This window comes from Gymnoscopelus microlampas, assembly GCF_963454915.1.
Source record: "Gymnoscopelus microlampas genome assembly, chromosome: 13".
Classification (NCBI taxonomy): Eukaryota; Metazoa; Chordata; class Actinopteri; order Myctophiformes; family Myctophidae; genus Gymnoscopelus; species Gymnoscopelus microlampas.
Window position 1 is genome coordinate 23,137,993 of NC_139950.1, and position 19,294 is coordinate 23,157,286.

At 41.4% G+C, this 19,294-nt stretch overlaps 1 protein-coding gene across 1 annotated transcript in view; it reads right to left on the reverse strand.

The window, feature by feature from the left end:
- Nucleotides 1–186: 186 nt before the first annotated feature.
- acoxl (acyl-CoA oxidase-like) overlaps nucleotides 187–19,294 on the reverse strand; it is a 37,869-nt gene continuing 18,761 nt past the window's right edge. The window contains exons 17-20 of the mRNA XM_084075553.1: nucleotides 18,429–18,499; nucleotides 9,517–9,618; nucleotides 1,446–1,638; nucleotides 187–1,303 (exon numbers count right to left, since the gene is read on the reverse strand). Of these exons, the coding sequence (XP_083931679.1) occupies nucleotides 1,447–1,638; nucleotides 9,517–9,618; nucleotides 18,429–18,499 (365 nt within the window). The 3' untranslated portion in view covers nucleotides 187–1,303; nucleotide 1,446. The remainder of the gene's footprint in view (nucleotides 1,304–1,445; nucleotides 1,639–9,516; nucleotides 9,619–18,428; nucleotides 18,500–19,294) is intronic.

Genomic DNA, 19,294 nt, shown 5'->3' on the forward strand with positions numbered 1-19,294 from the left:
TACAATCAGTTGTCAAGCCTGTCAGATGCTGGTGCCTGCCTGTACATTTTGTGTGTGTGTGTATCCTGAAGTATTTTGACTACTTGCCATTCAGGAAAAAACGTAACACAAAGATTCTAATGACTTCAGAGGCCATAAAACATTTATGTCAACAAGAATAACAAAAACAAAAAAACACACACACCTGAATGTGCAAATCCTGTCTGCAGTGCAGCTACACCTGTTTTTTCTGTCTCCACTCCTGAGACATGACCGATTGTCATTTTGACCGTTGCGATCTAAATGCAAGGATCTTTCCACAGCAGCCCACTCATCATCCCCACAGAGTTTCATGAACATCCAACATCCGTTCTTGCCTAAAGTTAATAATCTCTTCAGGGCAGCATAATGATTTTGATAACAGAGGGTTAATAACATATAATTGTTTTATTAATCTCCAGAGCAGCTAGTGGGAGCAACAACTGACATTTATTTTAAAACCTATAGCAACAGTTAAGAGTAGAAAAGGTGACAAATATGTTCCATAGATCCAGAACGGAAGGCATTTCACATCAGTGAAGAGTCCTTTGAAACTGTAGACTACCAGCAAATGAAAACTTCAACGACATCACCAACGTATGGCCAAATATGAAATATTAATATAAATCGAACATTATTAATGTAATGTGTGTTTAAAATATAACAAAAGCAAATCTTTATAAACGCCAAGACATCCACTTTGCTTAACAAATACATGGAATTCAGACTCCTGTATGTTGCAGTTCTGGCTCAAATAGTATTTAGAAATAATCTGAGGCATCAGTGCACTTGTGGAAGTATGGGTGGCTTAAGAGAGAGACAAATCCCTACATTTAACCCTCCATAAGTGTCCATTTTGGCACTAATTTTCAGATTTTGCTGTACAATCCTGGCAGTAACGGTTCTGTGCTTTCGCCATTGAGCCGCATAGTGAATGACACTTTGACAATATTTATTTTTATATTGTCACTATAATATAGAGACAATATTATTGAAGTTAAGTTTACTTAAAAGGTGGATGAAATGTTGAATAATAATTTAATTTAGAGCTAGCCCAATGCACACACTCACAGATATGCATAAAGAGACTGCTATACAGAAAGGCTCTTCAAGTATTGCAAGAAGGCATCTCAAATATTGCAAGTTGCCCACTGATGTTGTTACTTTTAAGACCCCATCTTTGGACCCACGTGTGCACCATTCTGGTATGAAATTCACATCCGACCAGATAGGCTTCATTCCTGTGTCTCTCCGATGCTGTCCGTTTCCCTCAAGTTTCCTATTTCTGTCTCAATAAAGAAAAATAAAGGACAACACCAACAACAACATAGTAAGATATACTCTTTGCTGAGTGTGATCCAATTTCTTTGAATGAACATGATGCCCAACACATAATTGATCCGTTCATTCCATGAAATCATAAAAACCTCATAGTTTTGCAGCATGATGCTGAGGGAGGGAGGAGGACAAGTGGGTGTGGTCTGGAGGAGAGTAGAACGCCCACTGAGCCCTGGGATTGACTACTCCAGCGATAGGAGCCTGGATGCAGCAGGAAGGCACGTTGAAATCCGACACCACCTTCAGAGCTTCATCCTTCACTGATCTGCACAACTCCAGTAGCTGTAAGGCAGAACATAAACATAAATACATTGGCCATTGCCGCCACCATATTTGAATATTTGATAAAAAAAATCACACCCTGTGTGAAGGAAGCGGTGCCTTTGGGGCGGGCCTTAACTCATTTCAGTTCGTCCCTATTGGTGGTCTGAGTCCACTTACCGAATTTGTTCTTGGTAGCATGCTGCAAACTGGAATGATGGCTGTTTAAAGGCCAGCCAATGGGCAGACAGAGGGGGCGGGGCTTAAGTAATGACAGTTAGTCCCTATTGCTGGCTTTAGTCCATGTACAAAATTTGTACTCCATAGCATGCTGCGAACTTGAGTTATGGCTGTTTGAAGGCCAGCCAATGGGAAGACAGAGGGGGCAGGGCTTATGCAATTCATGCTGGTCCCTATTGGTGGTCTAAGTCCACATACCAAATGTGGACTTGCTGGCATGCTGCAAAGTGGAGTTATAGCTCTGTAAAATCCCGTGCTCATCCCGTGCTCATACGGGCGCTGGGGGTCCGTGGACCCCTCTTTCATAACGTCATCAATGCATGCTCGTGCCTATTGGTGGTCTAAGTCCACATACCAAATGTGGACTTGGTGGCATGCTGCAAACTGGAGTTATAGCTGTTTAAAATCCCGTGCTCATCCCGTGCTCATACGGGGGCAGGGGGTCCCTGGACCCCTCATTGAGAACTTCAGCAATTCGTGCTCGTCCCTATTGGTGGTCTAAGTCCACATTACAAAGTTGGAGTTGGTGGCATGCTGCAAAGTGGAGTTGTAGCTGTTTAAAATCCCGTGCTCATCCCGTGCTCATACGGGCGGAGGGACATAACAGAAGCTGGGGGTCCCTGGACCCCTCTTTGAGAACGTCAGCAATTCATTCTTGGTGGTCTAAGTCCACATACCAAATGTGGAGTTGGTGGCATGCTGCGAACTGGAGTTATAGCTGTTTAAAATCCCGTGCTCATCCCGTGCTCGGACATAACATACGTTGGGGGTCCCTGGACCCCTCTTTGATAACCAGTGGTACGTGTGGGCAATGAGAGGAGAGATGACATAGGCAGTGTCCACGTGCGTGTGTGTGTGTGTGTGTGTGTCTGTGTGTGCGCGTGTGTTTGTATGTGTTTCTTCTTTGCCGTGCTCATCCCAGGCTCATACGGACGACGGACGGACGGACGGACACGGAGTCAAAGCCACGTATAGAGCGGTTGGCACCGCTAAAAAGTGTGTGATGATTTTAATTGTGGAGAGACCTCCTGCTTCCTTAGACATACATACATCTATCTATGTGTATATATCTGGGGCAGAATTCAATGGCATAGCATATCACACACACACGCACACAGAGACACGCACACACACACACTTCAACCTGGTGTCCCTATTTTGTCATTGTATATGTCATCAGGTGAAAAAAAGAAGAGATTCAACACATTAAAAAATTTACAACATTCACAGACACATGGTTGCCCTTGAACGCACTCTTACACACACATGATACATGCATACCTGTACACACACAAGGACATTCTCACTCACATACACAGAGAGGCACACTCCACGTAAACATTTACATATACAGTATATAACATAATATATAACATACAGTACTGTATACACACGTGAACAAACAGACAGAAACCCGGGAAGAGGCACACAAAGGACTGAGAGCCAATCAATACCATTTGCATGTGATCAATACTGATCGATAGCTGCTGTGAGAATATGTGAAAACGTGTGAGATTGGCATATATTAATTGATGAGCCAGTTGAACGTTTGATCAACATGTACAGTAAATGTCTGACCCAAATAGTGGGATTAGCATTGTTTTCTCGCACATTCCCCATGGCTGCTAAATATACAGTATCTTACCCGCCTTAAGAATGTTAGCATACCTGCCATTTTACCTCTTGATTTGTATATTCTCTATATTTTTCTTATATTATTTTTACTTAATTACAGTACATTCATTATTATGATTATTTATCTTGTTATATTGTATTGTTGTGTTAGCACAGTCATTGCGGAACATATCCCACCTATAATAGTGCAAGCATGTACCTGTAGACTAGAGTCAGTGACAACTAAACCTTGATTGCTTCTCTTCTTATTTTAACACACAACAACAATGCCCGTTGGGAACGATGCTCGTTGGGATCCCATGCTCCTCCGATTATGCAGTACCTGTTCTTTCTATTTCATGTTGTAGATCTCTACTCATTACATCAGTAAGATGGGTATTCATTAACCACATGAACCTTAACATCTGTATTGTGGGCATGACATAACAAGTGAACACTTGGCAAACATTTGCCAAAAATAGCAGATCTACAATCTCAAGTGTCGTGTTGCGACACGCTGTCAATTGGCTATTTTCGACAAAGAGATTTAGTGTAGAGGGAAAAAAGGAGGGAACCAGATACAGACCCCTAGGCCCTAGGGGTCTGTATCTGGTTCCCTCCTTTTTAGGGGACCTCAGTCAACTGAAGTATACAGGGTTGGTATTCATTAAGAAGCTAGATTGGGGCTTGGGGCTACAGGACATTTTGTCTCTCATTGACACCTGAATGCTACCTTAGTAAATACAGGCTTAATTACAGATTATTGACCAAGCCATTACATCGATGACTCAGGCTGCACAAGGTTGTTTATTTAATTTGTGAACACACATTTTGATGAACAAATATGACATTATGTATGATCATTTTGAATTGGCCTTCTGTGTGGGTTTCACCCTGACATTCTAACACAAGGGATTTGCACACTTGTCAAATTGTCTATTGCTTCAGGTATATGTATTATTATATTTAATGCAATATGCATGGTCAAACACTTTTTTTTACAATTTAGGCAGATGTTACCAAAATATATTTTTTGGTAATGTTGGAATTATACATTCTTGGTCTATTTGGGTTCCATTACTGCCACCTACTGGCCAAGTGGCCATCAGGGAGAATTTGATTGCCCCAATACAATTTATATATGATATACATGTATTAAACTTAAAATAGGCTGATACTAGTTTGGAAAGATGCCTGTTGATAATGATGCCCATTGGTAATGCATGCCTCTACGATTGTGCAATACCCGCTGTACCCGTTGTCAGAGTACTTGGAGGCCAGTCTGACGCCAGCACTATAACGACATATTGATGTGTTCTGTTGGCTCTGTTGACCACGCTTCCCACGCTTCACATCATGAGCTCATCCAGCTAATTCAATCTCTATCATCTCTCTCTTCACTGTACTGTTCAATAAAACAATGACTTAAAAAAAGTTTATTGGTTATATGCTTTACTCTACTGTACATGAAATAGCAAAATAGATCTGCTATTTTTGCTGTAAGTTTGCCTATTTTCACCGGTTGTTCACCTATTATGACATGCCCAGAATAGGGACGCTAGGGTTCATAACCACACATACCACTGTCGGTCTGGACTCAAATCCCACCATACTTTCCGCTCCTGTGCCTCATCTCCCCCTCAGGATGCCTTTTTTTCCTTCTTTTTTTTTCTATAAGGCAAAATAAACAACTAATACAAAGGCTGAGAGACTGGCCACCGTTTTCTAAAGAAATGGATTGAAATAATTAAAAGAGTGTGTAATAGTGTCTCTTTCTGTATCTGTTTTCAGTAAGCATGGGTTGGGTATGTGTTTGAGTGCGACAATTACTGTTATTGACAACCGCTCATTGACTGTTAATGAAGATCATCCCAGTTCCCATGCAGTGAACTGCGACCCCTCCCCTTACAGGGCTATAGGACAATACTGACCACCTGGGCCAATAATGTGTGTCGAAGTGTGTGTGTGTTTGTGTGGTTCCAAGGATGCCTAAGGATCAATATTTTAAGGGGCAGTTGTGTGTGTGTACCATCTTATTGACTAGTTGTAATGTGAGAGGTCAGAACACAATAGCACTGTGACTCTGAAGACCTAGCATGATGCTGAGAAAGGTCACAGCTACGTGTCACACATGTACAAACAGACACGCACGCACACACGCACACACACACACACACACACACACACACACACACACACACACACACACACACACACACACACACACACACACACACACACACACACACACACACACACACACACACACACACACACACACACACACACACACACACACACACACACACACACACACACACACACACACACACACACACACACAAGGCAGCCAGTAAGTTTTTCAGACACTACAGACACTCAGTGGTAAAGTGGAGGGTATACTTTGTATCCTTCTGTCATCATGCAACCACCAATCAGTCTTCAACTACTTTGTTAGTCATTAATTGATTGATTGATTGAATACTTTATTAGTCAGTAATGAAAATAGCATGTGGTACAGTAAAGCATTAAAGCTAAAAGGATAACACAAAAAAAGTCCTGGGGACTTGTCTCCATTGTGGTCCTATGTATTAAATTAATCAACATATTCATCTAGTCAGTCAGCAACTTTAGGGTGGGCTATTTGAGTGGTTTGACTACTACACAACAGTAAATTGCTTTAAAATGTTTAATAAAGTCAGGCCATAATCTGACTGGTACCCCAGTCAATCCTCTACAGCCGTACTGTATCTCCAGAAAGCATCTAGCCGAATAAGTAATCCTGTGAATCATACAACCAAGCAGTCAGTCAGGCAGGCAAACAGGCATCCAGTCAGTTACATACAGGACCTAGACTATTTGCATGGCCTGTTCACGTTGGAACCTGAGCTGTGATAAGCAAAGCAAGGCTGCCGCTATCGTCTTTCCTGGGACTTGTTTTTCACTAGCTTTAGACCTAAGTAATTAAGTACAATCACTCTATTATAAACAGGATGGGAAAGTGACACCAGCTACAATACCAGTCAAATGCTACTTAGTCTTTGGCTCCTTATGATAAGTAAGCCTAGTTTACCAGTTTATTTGGCTGGTGACCAATAACTGGTTGATGAATTCAGTAATCTAACAGACTATGGCAGGTGGATAATGATTCTTTCCTTTCTGCATAGCACTGAAATCCACTGATATTTTCAACAGCTCCCAATGTGTTAACTTTTATTTTAGGCCATGGATTCAGTCCAACATTTCAGTACTTTATGCATGAGGCAATCTGGAGCAACCCTCCAGTCCACTGCATTTATATTAAAAAAAACTGCTGCCTCTAGCACTTTGGAAATTGCAGTCAATGGTGTTATTTTATTAGGCAGCAAATCATTTAGGTAAATACCCCTAGCTGTGGTTGTTTGAGTCCCCAAATCAATTTCATCCTCCATACAGTATCAGCTTGTCATGAACACACTCTTTGTAAAGTCATGTTTTATCACAGTCTAGTTATTGTAATATATCTATAGAGCCGTTCAAGAACCACGATTTGAATGGGAATGCCCATTGTCCTAATTGTACCAATGTGGTTGATATTATCAGCTCCAAAGCATGCAGATTTTTTCCCACCAACAGTATCCTGATAGGATACACGTCTCAGTAGCTAGTTGACTACTGACTCTCAACATGCGGTCTGAGGACACCCAGCGCTCCTTGAGGGGGTTCCAGGGGGTCCCCAGCTAAAATGTGTTAATCTAGCATCACAATCAGTTTAACCACGTTAACCCTATTTTACAGTTAGGCCATTCGAAATCCCCCCCAAAATATATATTTTTTAAAAGTGAACAATTTGGAGTCATTTTGAAATATTTTAACAACACAAATCTTCTCTCACAGGGTCTCGGTGGTAACCATGTTGTGGTCCTTTATGAGATCACACGCTTACATTATGCTTATGACAGCCTAATGGTCTGCTGAAACAATGCTAGCACAGCAATGCTAATCATCTGCTGCTGCGTGACAACAAGTGTCTTTGCATGTGTACATGTGTGTGTGCATAAAGAGGGGTTTGGAACGGAATGTGTGTGTGTGTGTGTGTGTGTGTGTGTGTGTGTGTGTGTGTGCGCGCGCGCATTAGGAGTGTTTATGTGTGTGCCACTGCTATTTGATCACACTTACGTGAGAACAACTGTGCTAGCAGACTGCTGTAACAAGGAGGGTAAACAAAACACACATGCACACACAGCGTACTCAGTCAACAGAACTTATGCTCTTTCACGCATGTGTACCAAACAGAAATAGACTGAACCAGGGGCGTCAATTGGGTATGGCAGGCTATTGCAGCTGCCATACCCTGGCTCCAGGGGAGAAAAAAAAAAGAATACTTTTTTTGACAATAAATCGGGAAAATCAGTCAAAAATAAGAATTAAATAACATAACCCTAATCTAACCCGAATCCTAACCCTAAAACCGAAATAAAGTAACCAAAAACTGGAAAAAAACGAACTCAACCCGCCCAGAACCGCACAAAAATTTCGCGCGCGCGCTTCGCGAAGACAATATGGACTCCAAGAGGAAAATAACACTGAAAGATACAAGATAAGAGATACTGCTGAAAGTATTATGTAAAAGAAATTAGAACAGAAAAGTTAGCAAGACTTTGAAAGAAGTATACACTATAAATCAATATATAAAAGCATAGGACTAAAAGTACAAAAACAATTACTGAAGCCAACAATTGTGCCCTGCTGCCATGACCACAGTGTGACACTTTAAGTTGATTTGTGTGGCTCCCGTTTCACGTTTAAGGTCTTAATTTATGAGGTTTATGATGATGAAGATATCAGAACAGAGTATGCAAATACCCTCTGCTACAGCTTCCTGGGCAGCAAGGAAGATGCTGTTCCTGGTTTCATGCTCGGATTAGAAGAGAGAGACGGAACGCAACCCTAAATGTCCTCCAGGATGTAGTTTATCACTGGGAGGCACTTTCGCAACCAACTTTGGTGATATGAAGTGGGACAGTCACTCAGTCACTAAAAGTCACTCAGGCTCGTCATTGTTTCCAACACTAGGTTGTATTAGACGAAATCCTGTTTAGTACGTTTCTGCTGTTTCTTTGTTTTGGTTATTCCTCTATTCTTTCTGCAAGACATGTTTCAGGACCTGAGGACAACTATCTATGTGGCCACAAGCTAACGCTAGCTATGCTAAACAACGCTGTGTTATTTTGTTCTATGTACATTAATAACGAGAACTGATGACATTGATCCATACTCATGTTACATTCCTATTGTAGGTTTCATGGCTGGCTGCCCAGGTGCTTAGGAATATGAACACGAATCGCGTGTGTGTGTGTGTGCTCGCGCACGCACGCACATGTTCTGTGTGCGCGTGTGTGTGCTTTATTAATCTTTGCTGAGAATGCAAAATATTGTCCAATTCTGGGGAAATCCTGAAATCCCATATCTCACCTCAAGTCTTAATGAGATTTTGAAAACAGTCCATAAGAGAAGATCAAGAATTTTCAAAAATAGCCTCTCTACAAGATCACAATGTGTTGCATCCATTGCCTGTGAGCTTGTAGACAGGTTATCTTTCAACAGCCAAAAGATAAAATAGGGCTTAAAGGGCAAGACCACTTTGGTAGAGGTTTGGGTTGAGTAGTTACCTTGCCATGATGTAACTCCAAAGGTGGACAAGAAATCAAATGCTCCATTGATTAGAAATTGATGACTCAAAATATGCTCCTCATTGACTAACACAAACAAAGCTGATTCAGACAATATAGAACATCACCAAACCCAATACTGGTACAAATGTTAACTTCCTGTTGATTTCAATATTTGAAGATCCGGATCCAGTCCGGGTTTTCTTCCTAATAAAAATAGCAAACTCAACTGGAAGTTAACATTTTTATTAAAAAAAACAGTAACGGGTTTGTGTGTGTGTGTGTGTGTGTGTGTGTGTGTGTGTGTGTGTGTGTGTGTGTGTGTGTGCGTGCGTGCCTGTCTGCGCGTCTGTCTGCGTGTGTGTCTGCGTGCATGTGTGTGCGTGTGTGTTACCTGTGTGCGTATGGCTCGGCTGGTACTAGGGGTTAGATAGTTGTGTTCCAGATACCAGGCACGTTCCTGGTACACCAGACTGGTCCCATGGAGCAGGCAGAACTGGATACAAGACACCACACACACACACGTTGTTAACCACTTAATAAAAGGGACAGGGATGCTAGGTTGAAAATGGTTAATGAACACCATCATACAATATGCATCCTCTTTTTCCATTTTCATGCCATACCATGGTATTGTCGTTCTCTATTTAAATTCTCTATTTTAATCATTTCACTTCTGTTCAATTGATCATTAGGTGCAGTTTTCCTTTTTGTTTTCTTTTTGGAATGTGCCATCAATTCACATTAATAACATACAATTTCAAGTGAGTTGATAGGTCCACTGGTACCAGAGTTACAGTTGGTTAAATATGCTATTTATTTAGAGCTAAATGTCTGAATAAAATATAACATTAAATATACATTACAACTTAATTTGGAGTCAGAACAATGCTATTTGTCACGACCTGGCTGGCCCGTAAGGCCATGACAAAGAAAAGGAAGACACATGGTTGTTTGAAAGTGCAGACTGGACCAAATTCCTGCAGGAACAAATGCTCTCCTAATAACACTGTGTGCTGCAAGACAGGCTAAATGCCAACAGTGCCGGTGCACTAGCTCATCCCTAGTCTTCAGTGGTCCTCCTGAGTTCCTCTACCACAAAGCATCCCAGTGGCACCACCCTGTCCCATCTTTTGTGGAACAGAATCTAAGAAAGATAACAAACAGCAAAACCCAAAAGGGGAAACGCCACTATGCCTACCACCGGAGAACACTGCTTCACCAACAGCCCAGGACGCACCTGTCACACCTAACCCAACGCCTAAAACTAAAATATAACCAATCATTTTGCCTACCACGCAGGGCTATGCTCAGGTCCGAAATTGACAATCAGCGATAGACGACTAAACAGGTGGAAAACCTTGAGACAGGAATGGGCCTAAGGAGTGCTCAGATTGCTAATCTTCAACAGAAGGTTCTGGATGCAGACAAACGAGGTTCGCCTGAAGCACCACTGGGACAGCATCACTTCTATAGTTGATGTAAAGAATGCCCTCAAGATGTCTGAGCTGGTGTTTAGTAACGGGTAACGCTAAGCTTGAGACTGACCTCCAGCTTGAAAAGGCAAACTTGCTGAACTTGACGAAAAGGTTGGCTGATGAGAGAAATATCATACAGAGCATGGAGATGGAGCACCAGCAGCGATTGGAAGAGGAACTTGAGAAGACGCAGGAATTGAGTGAAAAAACAAGGCGTTGATGGAGGAGTTTGAAGAATATAAATGTAACTAACATTGACACCACTGATTTTACAGATTAACACACCCCATATTGTTATTTGTTGTATGTTTGAGTTCATTGTTTAATTTTGTAAATACATTTATTTAGTGCACTTTTAAAACAGCCGTGTGTCTTCCTCCTGAGTCCTCTTTGCCATGGCCTTACGGGCCAGGTCGTGACAAATTGGGAAAAATATCATATGGGTTAAATATATTATATACCACTATCCACTATTATGTACCTACAGTAACAGTATGATAGTGAGTAGGGACAGTATCAGGTGGTGACTGAGTTAAAACAACAACTTCATGTTTGTCTCCACTTTGGTGTGAACAGAGGAAATGGAAAAATAGACATGCCTGCTTTATTACAGTAGATGGCCTCTTCACAGCATGTGTGTGTGTGTGTGTGTGTGTGTGTGTGTGTGTGTGTGTGTGTGTGTGTGTGTGTGTGTGTGTGTGTGTGTGTGTGTGTGTGTGTGTGTGTGTGTGTGTGTGCGTGCGTGCGCGCACACACACACACACACACACATGCGATGTACCGCGTGTGTATGCATTTATGAGACCGTTAACCGCCACATGAGATCAAAGAAAGGAGTGGAAAATAAATACAAAAACATACCAACACAGAGCAATGACACCTTTGTGGCAATAACATCAACTAAGACTCATTGAGTGCAATGTAACGTGCATGCTTTTGCATCAGCATACATTTTCCCCCTCAGTGTCATTTGTGTGTCCAAAACGTTTTTAAACACGAGTGGTTCAGTGTTTGTGGTGCGTTTCTGTCCGCCTGAGGCCCTGCCGTGAGCCCATGTCACCTGCTAGTTAGATGGTACAAACAGTGGTCTACATCAGTGGTTCTCATGTTTATTAGGCCGTGAACCCCCATCTGGAAAGAATTTGAGCCAGGGACCCCCAGAAGAAAAAAAATCATTTTTTTCCCCCAATAGCTGAAGTATAAAATAGGGTTAAAGAGGTTAAACTGATTTAACCACCCCGGAATATCACTGAAAATATCACTTTCACTACCTTTTTGTTTTAGATATTTTGTAAATGTTGTCTTTTCAATGACAACATTAATTGTTGTCAAATTTTAGTTTTAGCCAGAGGTACTGAGAGACACACTCCCGTAGACTTCAGTTGTAAACGAGGAATATTCACATAATATTCAATAACTTATCGCCAAAACTAACAGTTGATTTGGAATTTGTTTCGGTGCTCAGCAATAACAACAAGAAATATAGCTGCAAGCAGCGATAATACGGGGCCAGTGAATAGAGAGAGAGAGAGACATGGAAACGGAATAGATTGAAGAGAGAGAGAGTGACATGGAAACAATAGATTGATGAGAGAGAGAGATGGAAACATAATGGTTTGATTGGACATCTCAACCTACTGCCATTAACAGGATTCGAACTCTCAAACTTCAGACTAATAGGCTGCAACACTACCTATAGTGCTATAGCTTTGTCCAGGCTGATATTGTCTGTTGAAGATCATAAACTCTTGCCTTCTTTCATGAACCAAGCCCACTAAGATCACTCGTTCACAAACCATTTACCAATGAAGAAATTGTACATCTCCTCAGAACCAAAACTAGTGAAAGTAGCCGATCTACAAGCTCACAAACCATGAAAAGTTGTGAGATTGTAGATCAGCTATTTTCAGAATTAAGTATGTCATACGTTGAAAAAACGTACTCTCAAATAAGTATTTCAGGTTATCTTTACCATTTGCACATGTATTCATTGATACAGTCATGTTGTTTGCAATTCAACTTAAATTAAGTCTGCATCAAGTGAGGCTTGAACTGGCGACCTTGAGATTGTGAGTCATTCATTTAAGGGAGACGCCATTGGCCCAACAGACAAGTAACTGTGAAAAAGGAGATCACACAGATGATACAGTTTCACGCAAATAGCTGAAAAATCCTGGGTTTAAGTGTTTTTCAAACTGCTCAAAATTGCGGACAATCTAAGGGCGGAGCTTACTGGTCAAAGCGATAGATGTGTTCCTCATGAGTCAAGGCACAAGTGTAAGCAAGTTTCACGACTTTCGGCCAAACGAGGCATGACTTATGCCTGTTTAAAGTCTGCCTTTTCAAAAAATTGCTATAGCGCCCCCTTTTGGCCAATTGGAGTGAGATTGGTTTCAGTGATATTTGGAATGACCCTGTACATTTCTGCCAAGTTTCAAAGAAATGTGAGTCTGCATGTATGTTTTAGGCACAGATGAATAATTTTCATAAAACTGTAATAGTTAAAATCTATCTCCTCCTGGGATTTTTGAGCAATCTGCACGAAACATTTTACACATGAACTTTGGACCACTGCCTACAAAAATTTCCAACGGATTTTCCATAAGTGAAAAAATGCAGAAGTTAGGAGCCAATGACTGTTTTTCATATAATTCAAAATGGTGGGCGATCTAAAGGTCAGAGGTCAAAAGTCAGACCACGAAAGTTGTCGGGCATGAAGAGACGCATGTGTGTATCGAAGTTTCATGGTTGTAGGTCAAACAGGGCATGAGTTGTACCTGTTCAAAGTTGGCACTTTCAATTGAGTGCTATAGCGCCACCCTTTGACGAATGAGTGTGAGAATTATTTCTTGGTAGTTTTTCATGAGCATCTACCATATGGCCGAGTTTCGTAAAAAGCGTATGCACGGTTAAGCCAGAACTGGCAAAAACAAGTATTTTTCAAACTGCTCAAAATTGCGGAAAATCTAAGGGCGGAGCTTAATGGTCAAATCGATACGTGTGTTCTTCATGAGTCAAGGCACATGTGTAAGCAAGTTTCACAACTTTCGGCCAAACGAGGCATGACTTAAGCCTGTTTAAAGTCTGCCTTTTCAAAAAATTGCTATAGCGCCCCCTTTTGGCCAATTGGAGTAAGATTGGTTTCAGTGATATTTGGAATGACCCTCTACATTTCTGCAAAGTTTCAAAGAAATGTGAGTCTGCATGTATGTTTTAGGCACAGATGAATCATTTTCATAAAACTGTAATAGTTAAAATCTATCTCCTCCTGGGATTTTTGAGCAATCTGCACGAAACGTTTCACACTTGAACTTTGGACCACTTTCTACAAAAATTTCCAACGGATTTTCCATAAGTGAAAAAATGCAGAAGTTAGGAGCCAATGACTGTTTTTCATATAATTCAAAATGGTGGGAGATCTAAAGGTCAGAGGTCAAAAGTCAGAGTGTGAAAGTTGTTCAGCATGAGGAGACGCATATGTGCATCCAAGTTTCATGGCTGTAGGTCAAACAGGGCATGAGTTGTACCTGGTCAAAGTTGGCATTTTCAATTGAGTGCTATAGCGCCACCTTTGGACGAAAGATTGTGAGAATTATTTTTTGATCGTTTTTCATGACCATCTACCATATGGCCGAGTTTCGTAAAAACCGACTGCACGGTTCAGCCAGAACTGCGAAAAGTGGCAGAAGTGACAGAATAATGCGAATAACAATACGTGTCCAGAGCAGAGCTCTGGCCCCGTAACAAGAATGCGGAAGCAGCGCTTGCCATTGATCAACCAATAGTTCCAAGCACTACTGTGTTCCGAACACTGAATCCACAGAATGGGTGTTGATGAAGCACGTTATCGCATCCCGGTGAGATCAAAATGTGTCATAATTCTCTCTTTCAAGATGTCTGGTTTTAGCCAGCCAATGAATCACACTGGTCAGGTTGACTGCAAGAATCAGACATACAGTAATAACATCTATCTTACACCAGTGTCTGCCTTGTCCGTATTGTACCTACAGTATCCTTCATGTATTGCTCTATTTTCATACTGAAACCTAATATGAAACTCTATCATCTCATCATCTTTTCTCGCTTCCCAAGTCTGTCGTTTTGTGTGGCAGAAACATCTCTCCCTCTCACCCTTTCTAACATCCTACACGCACACACAAGCACACACACAAACACAAAAACACGCTCCATGGTCTGTGGGGCCCTAGGGAGAAAAAAAAATGTGAACGAATTGCGTCAACTGTTAATTTATGTTGATTTATGAACTATTAATTTCCCCTCACCAGCAGTGGTAGGTGTGTGTGTGTGTGTGCTTAAGTTGGCACATCCATTAGGACATACAATATAATCGATTGCCTAGGGCCCTGGTGAATTTGGGGGCCCCCATGTGTTTAAAATAAACAATATTCAAACATAAATTAGACTCACAGTTATGGGAGTGCCCTAATCTATACCAAACTTGAACTTAGTCCTTGAAATTAAATGTTTGAGAGCCACTGTTCTAATAAATCTGAACACATAAAACTGAAAAAAGTCCAACATGTTTGTGTTGTTTCAGAGGAAGGCTGCAGGTAGCTAGATGAAAGCAATACAGAGTTCTCGGTGTTTCCCCTCAAGTTGTTTTCCATCCCACCTATCACAGAGAGCACCAAATGCAATGCTCGCTGATGGAACTGATGGAAGACATTGCATTTTGATGTAGGTGTTGCATGCAATGATAATGTGCACATGAACTGAACAGGAATGATATCCGTTTTGTCCTTATGTTTCATCAGTGAACCAAAGGGACCATGATAATTTACGTTGTAATATTATAACCATTAACCGTGTCTGATTGGTTTAATCTCAGTGTAATTGAAGTGACATAAAGGTTCATGGTGTTCAAGGTGTCTAAGTGGGCCTCCTGTATTGAAGGTCAGGGGAGCAGAGGTGATGGAGCCCATCCTAACCTCCTGGCGTTGCTCTGACAGCAAGTCCAGCTGCACAGGCTGGGGTTGAGTCCTAGGGTTTTATGGTTCCCCATGTTTAAAATATATTAAAAGAAACATTTGAAAATATTTTTGAACTTTTTGTTATTTCCGTGCTATGACTCCTCTGGTGCGATATCCTCTTAGATAAACAACATTTATTACAGTAATGGGTCGCACTCAGGGTCGGTTGCACCAAGAGGGATTAAGCTTTAACCTGGTTTAAATCAAGGTTTATCTATTAATCCAGTTGCACCAAACTTTAAACCTAGTTTCCACTAACCAGGTTTAGTTTTAAACCATCCTTTTAATCTTGGTTTTCATTTTCACAGTAAACCTGGATTAATGTTAATCCTGTTGCACCACTACTTTAAACTCCAATTTAAATGTCAGTAAGGGATTAATTCTAAACTTGCAGTACAGGTGGTTTAAATGTAAACATGGCAGCATATATCAGATGGCTTCATGAAAACGAAAGAGTAGCTCAAAGAAAAATAAGGGACCGTCTAAACCGAGTCGAATGTTATGATAATGCTGAATTTAAAAGGCGGTACAGATTCAGCAAGAGTCTGTAATGAGAATAATAATGATAAAATTGGCCCTGCAATTGAACATGGCAGTGACAGGAATGCAGCTATACCACCCTTGCTCCAGCTACAAAGTAATTCTAATGATATTTGGCTCAAGAGAAGAAGTATTCCTTTTTATTTACAGCGCAAATCCAAGATGGCGGACACACAACAAAGTTTAATCCATGAAATAATCACTGTTTAAAGTTTTAATCACAGGTTAAGGATTTAAATCACAGATTTGTTAAGCAATGCTTAAAATTAAGTGGTGCAACACAACTCGAATTAAAATAAATCCTAGATCAACAAATCTTTGATTAACCCTAAACTAAGCTTTATTTAATCCTTCTTGGTGCAACCGACCCTCAGAGTGGCAAGTGTAAGTTGACTTTTTTATTATTTCTTACATGTCTCTAAAATGAACAAACGTTTCGGCTGGATAGCTGAAACATTTGCGACCCAACACTGTTTAAAATATTTTTGAACCAATATATTTTAAATGTATTCAACATTTCCCAGTATATTGATTCATATGACATAAATCTAATTTATCTATAAGCCGTGAACTTAACGTATTGTGCTTTTATTTCATTGTACATTTGACTAATTGACTTTGAAGGTCTACCAGGTTGTCCTACTACCAACCCTTCTGTATGGGTGTGAAACCTGGAAAGTCTACCAGCGTCATGACCAGGGTTGCATTGCTCATGGGACGGCCTTGCACGCCGTGCAGGAACCTATTTGACCAGGAGCATACGCAGGCACACACATAGATTTAAAACGACTTTAAATTCACAACTAAACAAAGTTTACAAAGGCTCCCCACTCACACCAGGTGTATTAACATAGGAATGAGCCTAGATGCATCTCAATTGTCCATTGTGTGACCTGTAGTGTAGGTGTTAAGCGACATGCGCGTCACTTTATTAAAATAGAGTGCAACCACATTCCAATGCAGCATTGCAACACTGGTCATGACATAAAATGTAACCTGTCTTGAGCTGTCTAATGAAACTGCTGAGGATGAAATGGCTGGACAGAATTTCTTAACACTGAAGTCTTTAGCAGGGCAAATATTTCCAGCATCCCCACCCGGCTTGCAGAGGCACAGCTGAGATGGACTGGCCATGTGACCAGAATGCCCTGGACAAGATTGCCATAAGAAGCTTTCTTTGGTGAACTGAAAAATGAGAAAACGAGCACAAGGTAGCCCCAAAAAGCGCCACAAGAACACTCTGAAATCCTCCTTGAAGAGCTTTGAAATTGACCTGAAACACTGCGAACACCTAGCCCAGGACCAACCTGCCTGGAGAAGAAAGGCCCAGGAAGGTGCAGTCCTCTGTGGGAGCAGAAGCTCCTGCGCTATGTTGAAGAGGCAGCGGCAGCGCAAATCCAAGAAAGAAACTGTGGCTGCCCCTCAGGGCTCTACATCCTCTCTGACCTGTCCTCTCTCATCATCTGTGCACTCACCAAAACTCAACAAATTCAGACATGCCAAGTGACCTTAGCTTCAATATATTAAGATTAAAAACAGACATTATACAATACATAATTAAAGAAAAGCTACAATTAATGTTACAATTTAACCTGAACTAGTATAGTAAACGACCAATCATTTTTTAAATGTTGTTTTCTTATGTGGTTAAGCAGCAAATGGGGGGGTGGGTTTGCTATTTTTCCATTTAAACAAAGGGGCATTTTGAGTTTTCAGGGGGCAGTTTTGTAACATTGTATGTCTTTCAAATGTGTTACTTTTAACATACTGTACAGTATGGTGTTCTGAGATGTATATGTGATGCATATTATACTGTTAAAATGTTAAGACACATTTTCATGTGTGTAGTACCAACTGCTTTCACTCGAGCAGGGAGGTTTGTGTTTGTACACCACAGCAGGGGCAGATGTTCAGCCCTGTGTTATGCAAGTTTAGGTTAGTTTATTTCTATATGCATCGTTGTGTGTCTAAATGTGTAAGTGTGTGTGTGTGTGTGTGTGTGTGTGTGTGTGTGTGTGTGTGTGTGTGTGTGTGTGTGTAGTTTCCATAGGTGGGGCTGAGTCAGAATAAGAGTTTCCTATAGAAGCTTGTAAGATAGAAGGCCAGTGGAACATTGGTTTCACACAAATACCAAAACACACACACACACACACACACACACACACACACACGCACATTACAAAGGAATGTATCCTAAAACAAACACACATAACCAGAGACAAAAAACTCTCAGACACATACTATGCACATACACAAAGATATTCAAAGATATTCAACACACACACAGGTGGACACACCTTTGCTAACAAGGCACGGTCCTCTTCAACAGGACATTGCTGGACGGCAAGAGCAAACTGTTCCAGCGTTACTATGGAGACAGAATAAGACACACAGGGGGTTAGTTAAACATCTTTATCATTACAAATAGTCAAAGGTCAACACTCATTACATAGGAAGAGGAGAGCATACCACTGTAAAACCCTTTGTACTTTCTCAAAGTCCATCAAACAAAATTATGCTTTCACCCATTTTTTTTAAATCAATTTTTATCCCACGATTTTGTAACCCCATTTTTTACACCCAGTGCCAATTGTCTATGTAATCCTGGGCACTACCCTCCCTCTGCCAGCCTAGGGAGGCCAGGCCGAGCTCATGCCTCCTTCAATGCATGAGAGCCAACTGACCTTCTTATCACCTGACAGGGGAGAGTTTCCCTGGTTGGACGTAGCGCGCGGACGTTATTCTAACCAGTTCCTTTCCCCTCCATCAGGCGCCCCGGCTGGCCAGGGGGAGGCAGTATAGTGGGGAGGCATGCGTTAATCCGACAGACCTTTTCTCCGACTATGTGGCATCCGCGTGCGGTTAGGGTTAGGGTGCGGGTTTGGTTCGGGTTTAGTATTGGAAACGTCGGAGCGCTGCGCTGTCGGAGGAATGCGCTGTCGGACTAACGTACTGCACCCGTATAGTGACCAGGATTACTGCATGTTTTTGTGAGGGTACCTACCCTAGGGAACACGGGGAGAACATGCAAACTCCACACAGAGAGGCCCTTTCGCAAATCCCACCTAGGGTATGGGCACTGATGACGCGGAGGAGAGAATTCACCCATTTATTACATGTTCTAACTCACAAAGTAGAAATACAAAAAATACACACACACACA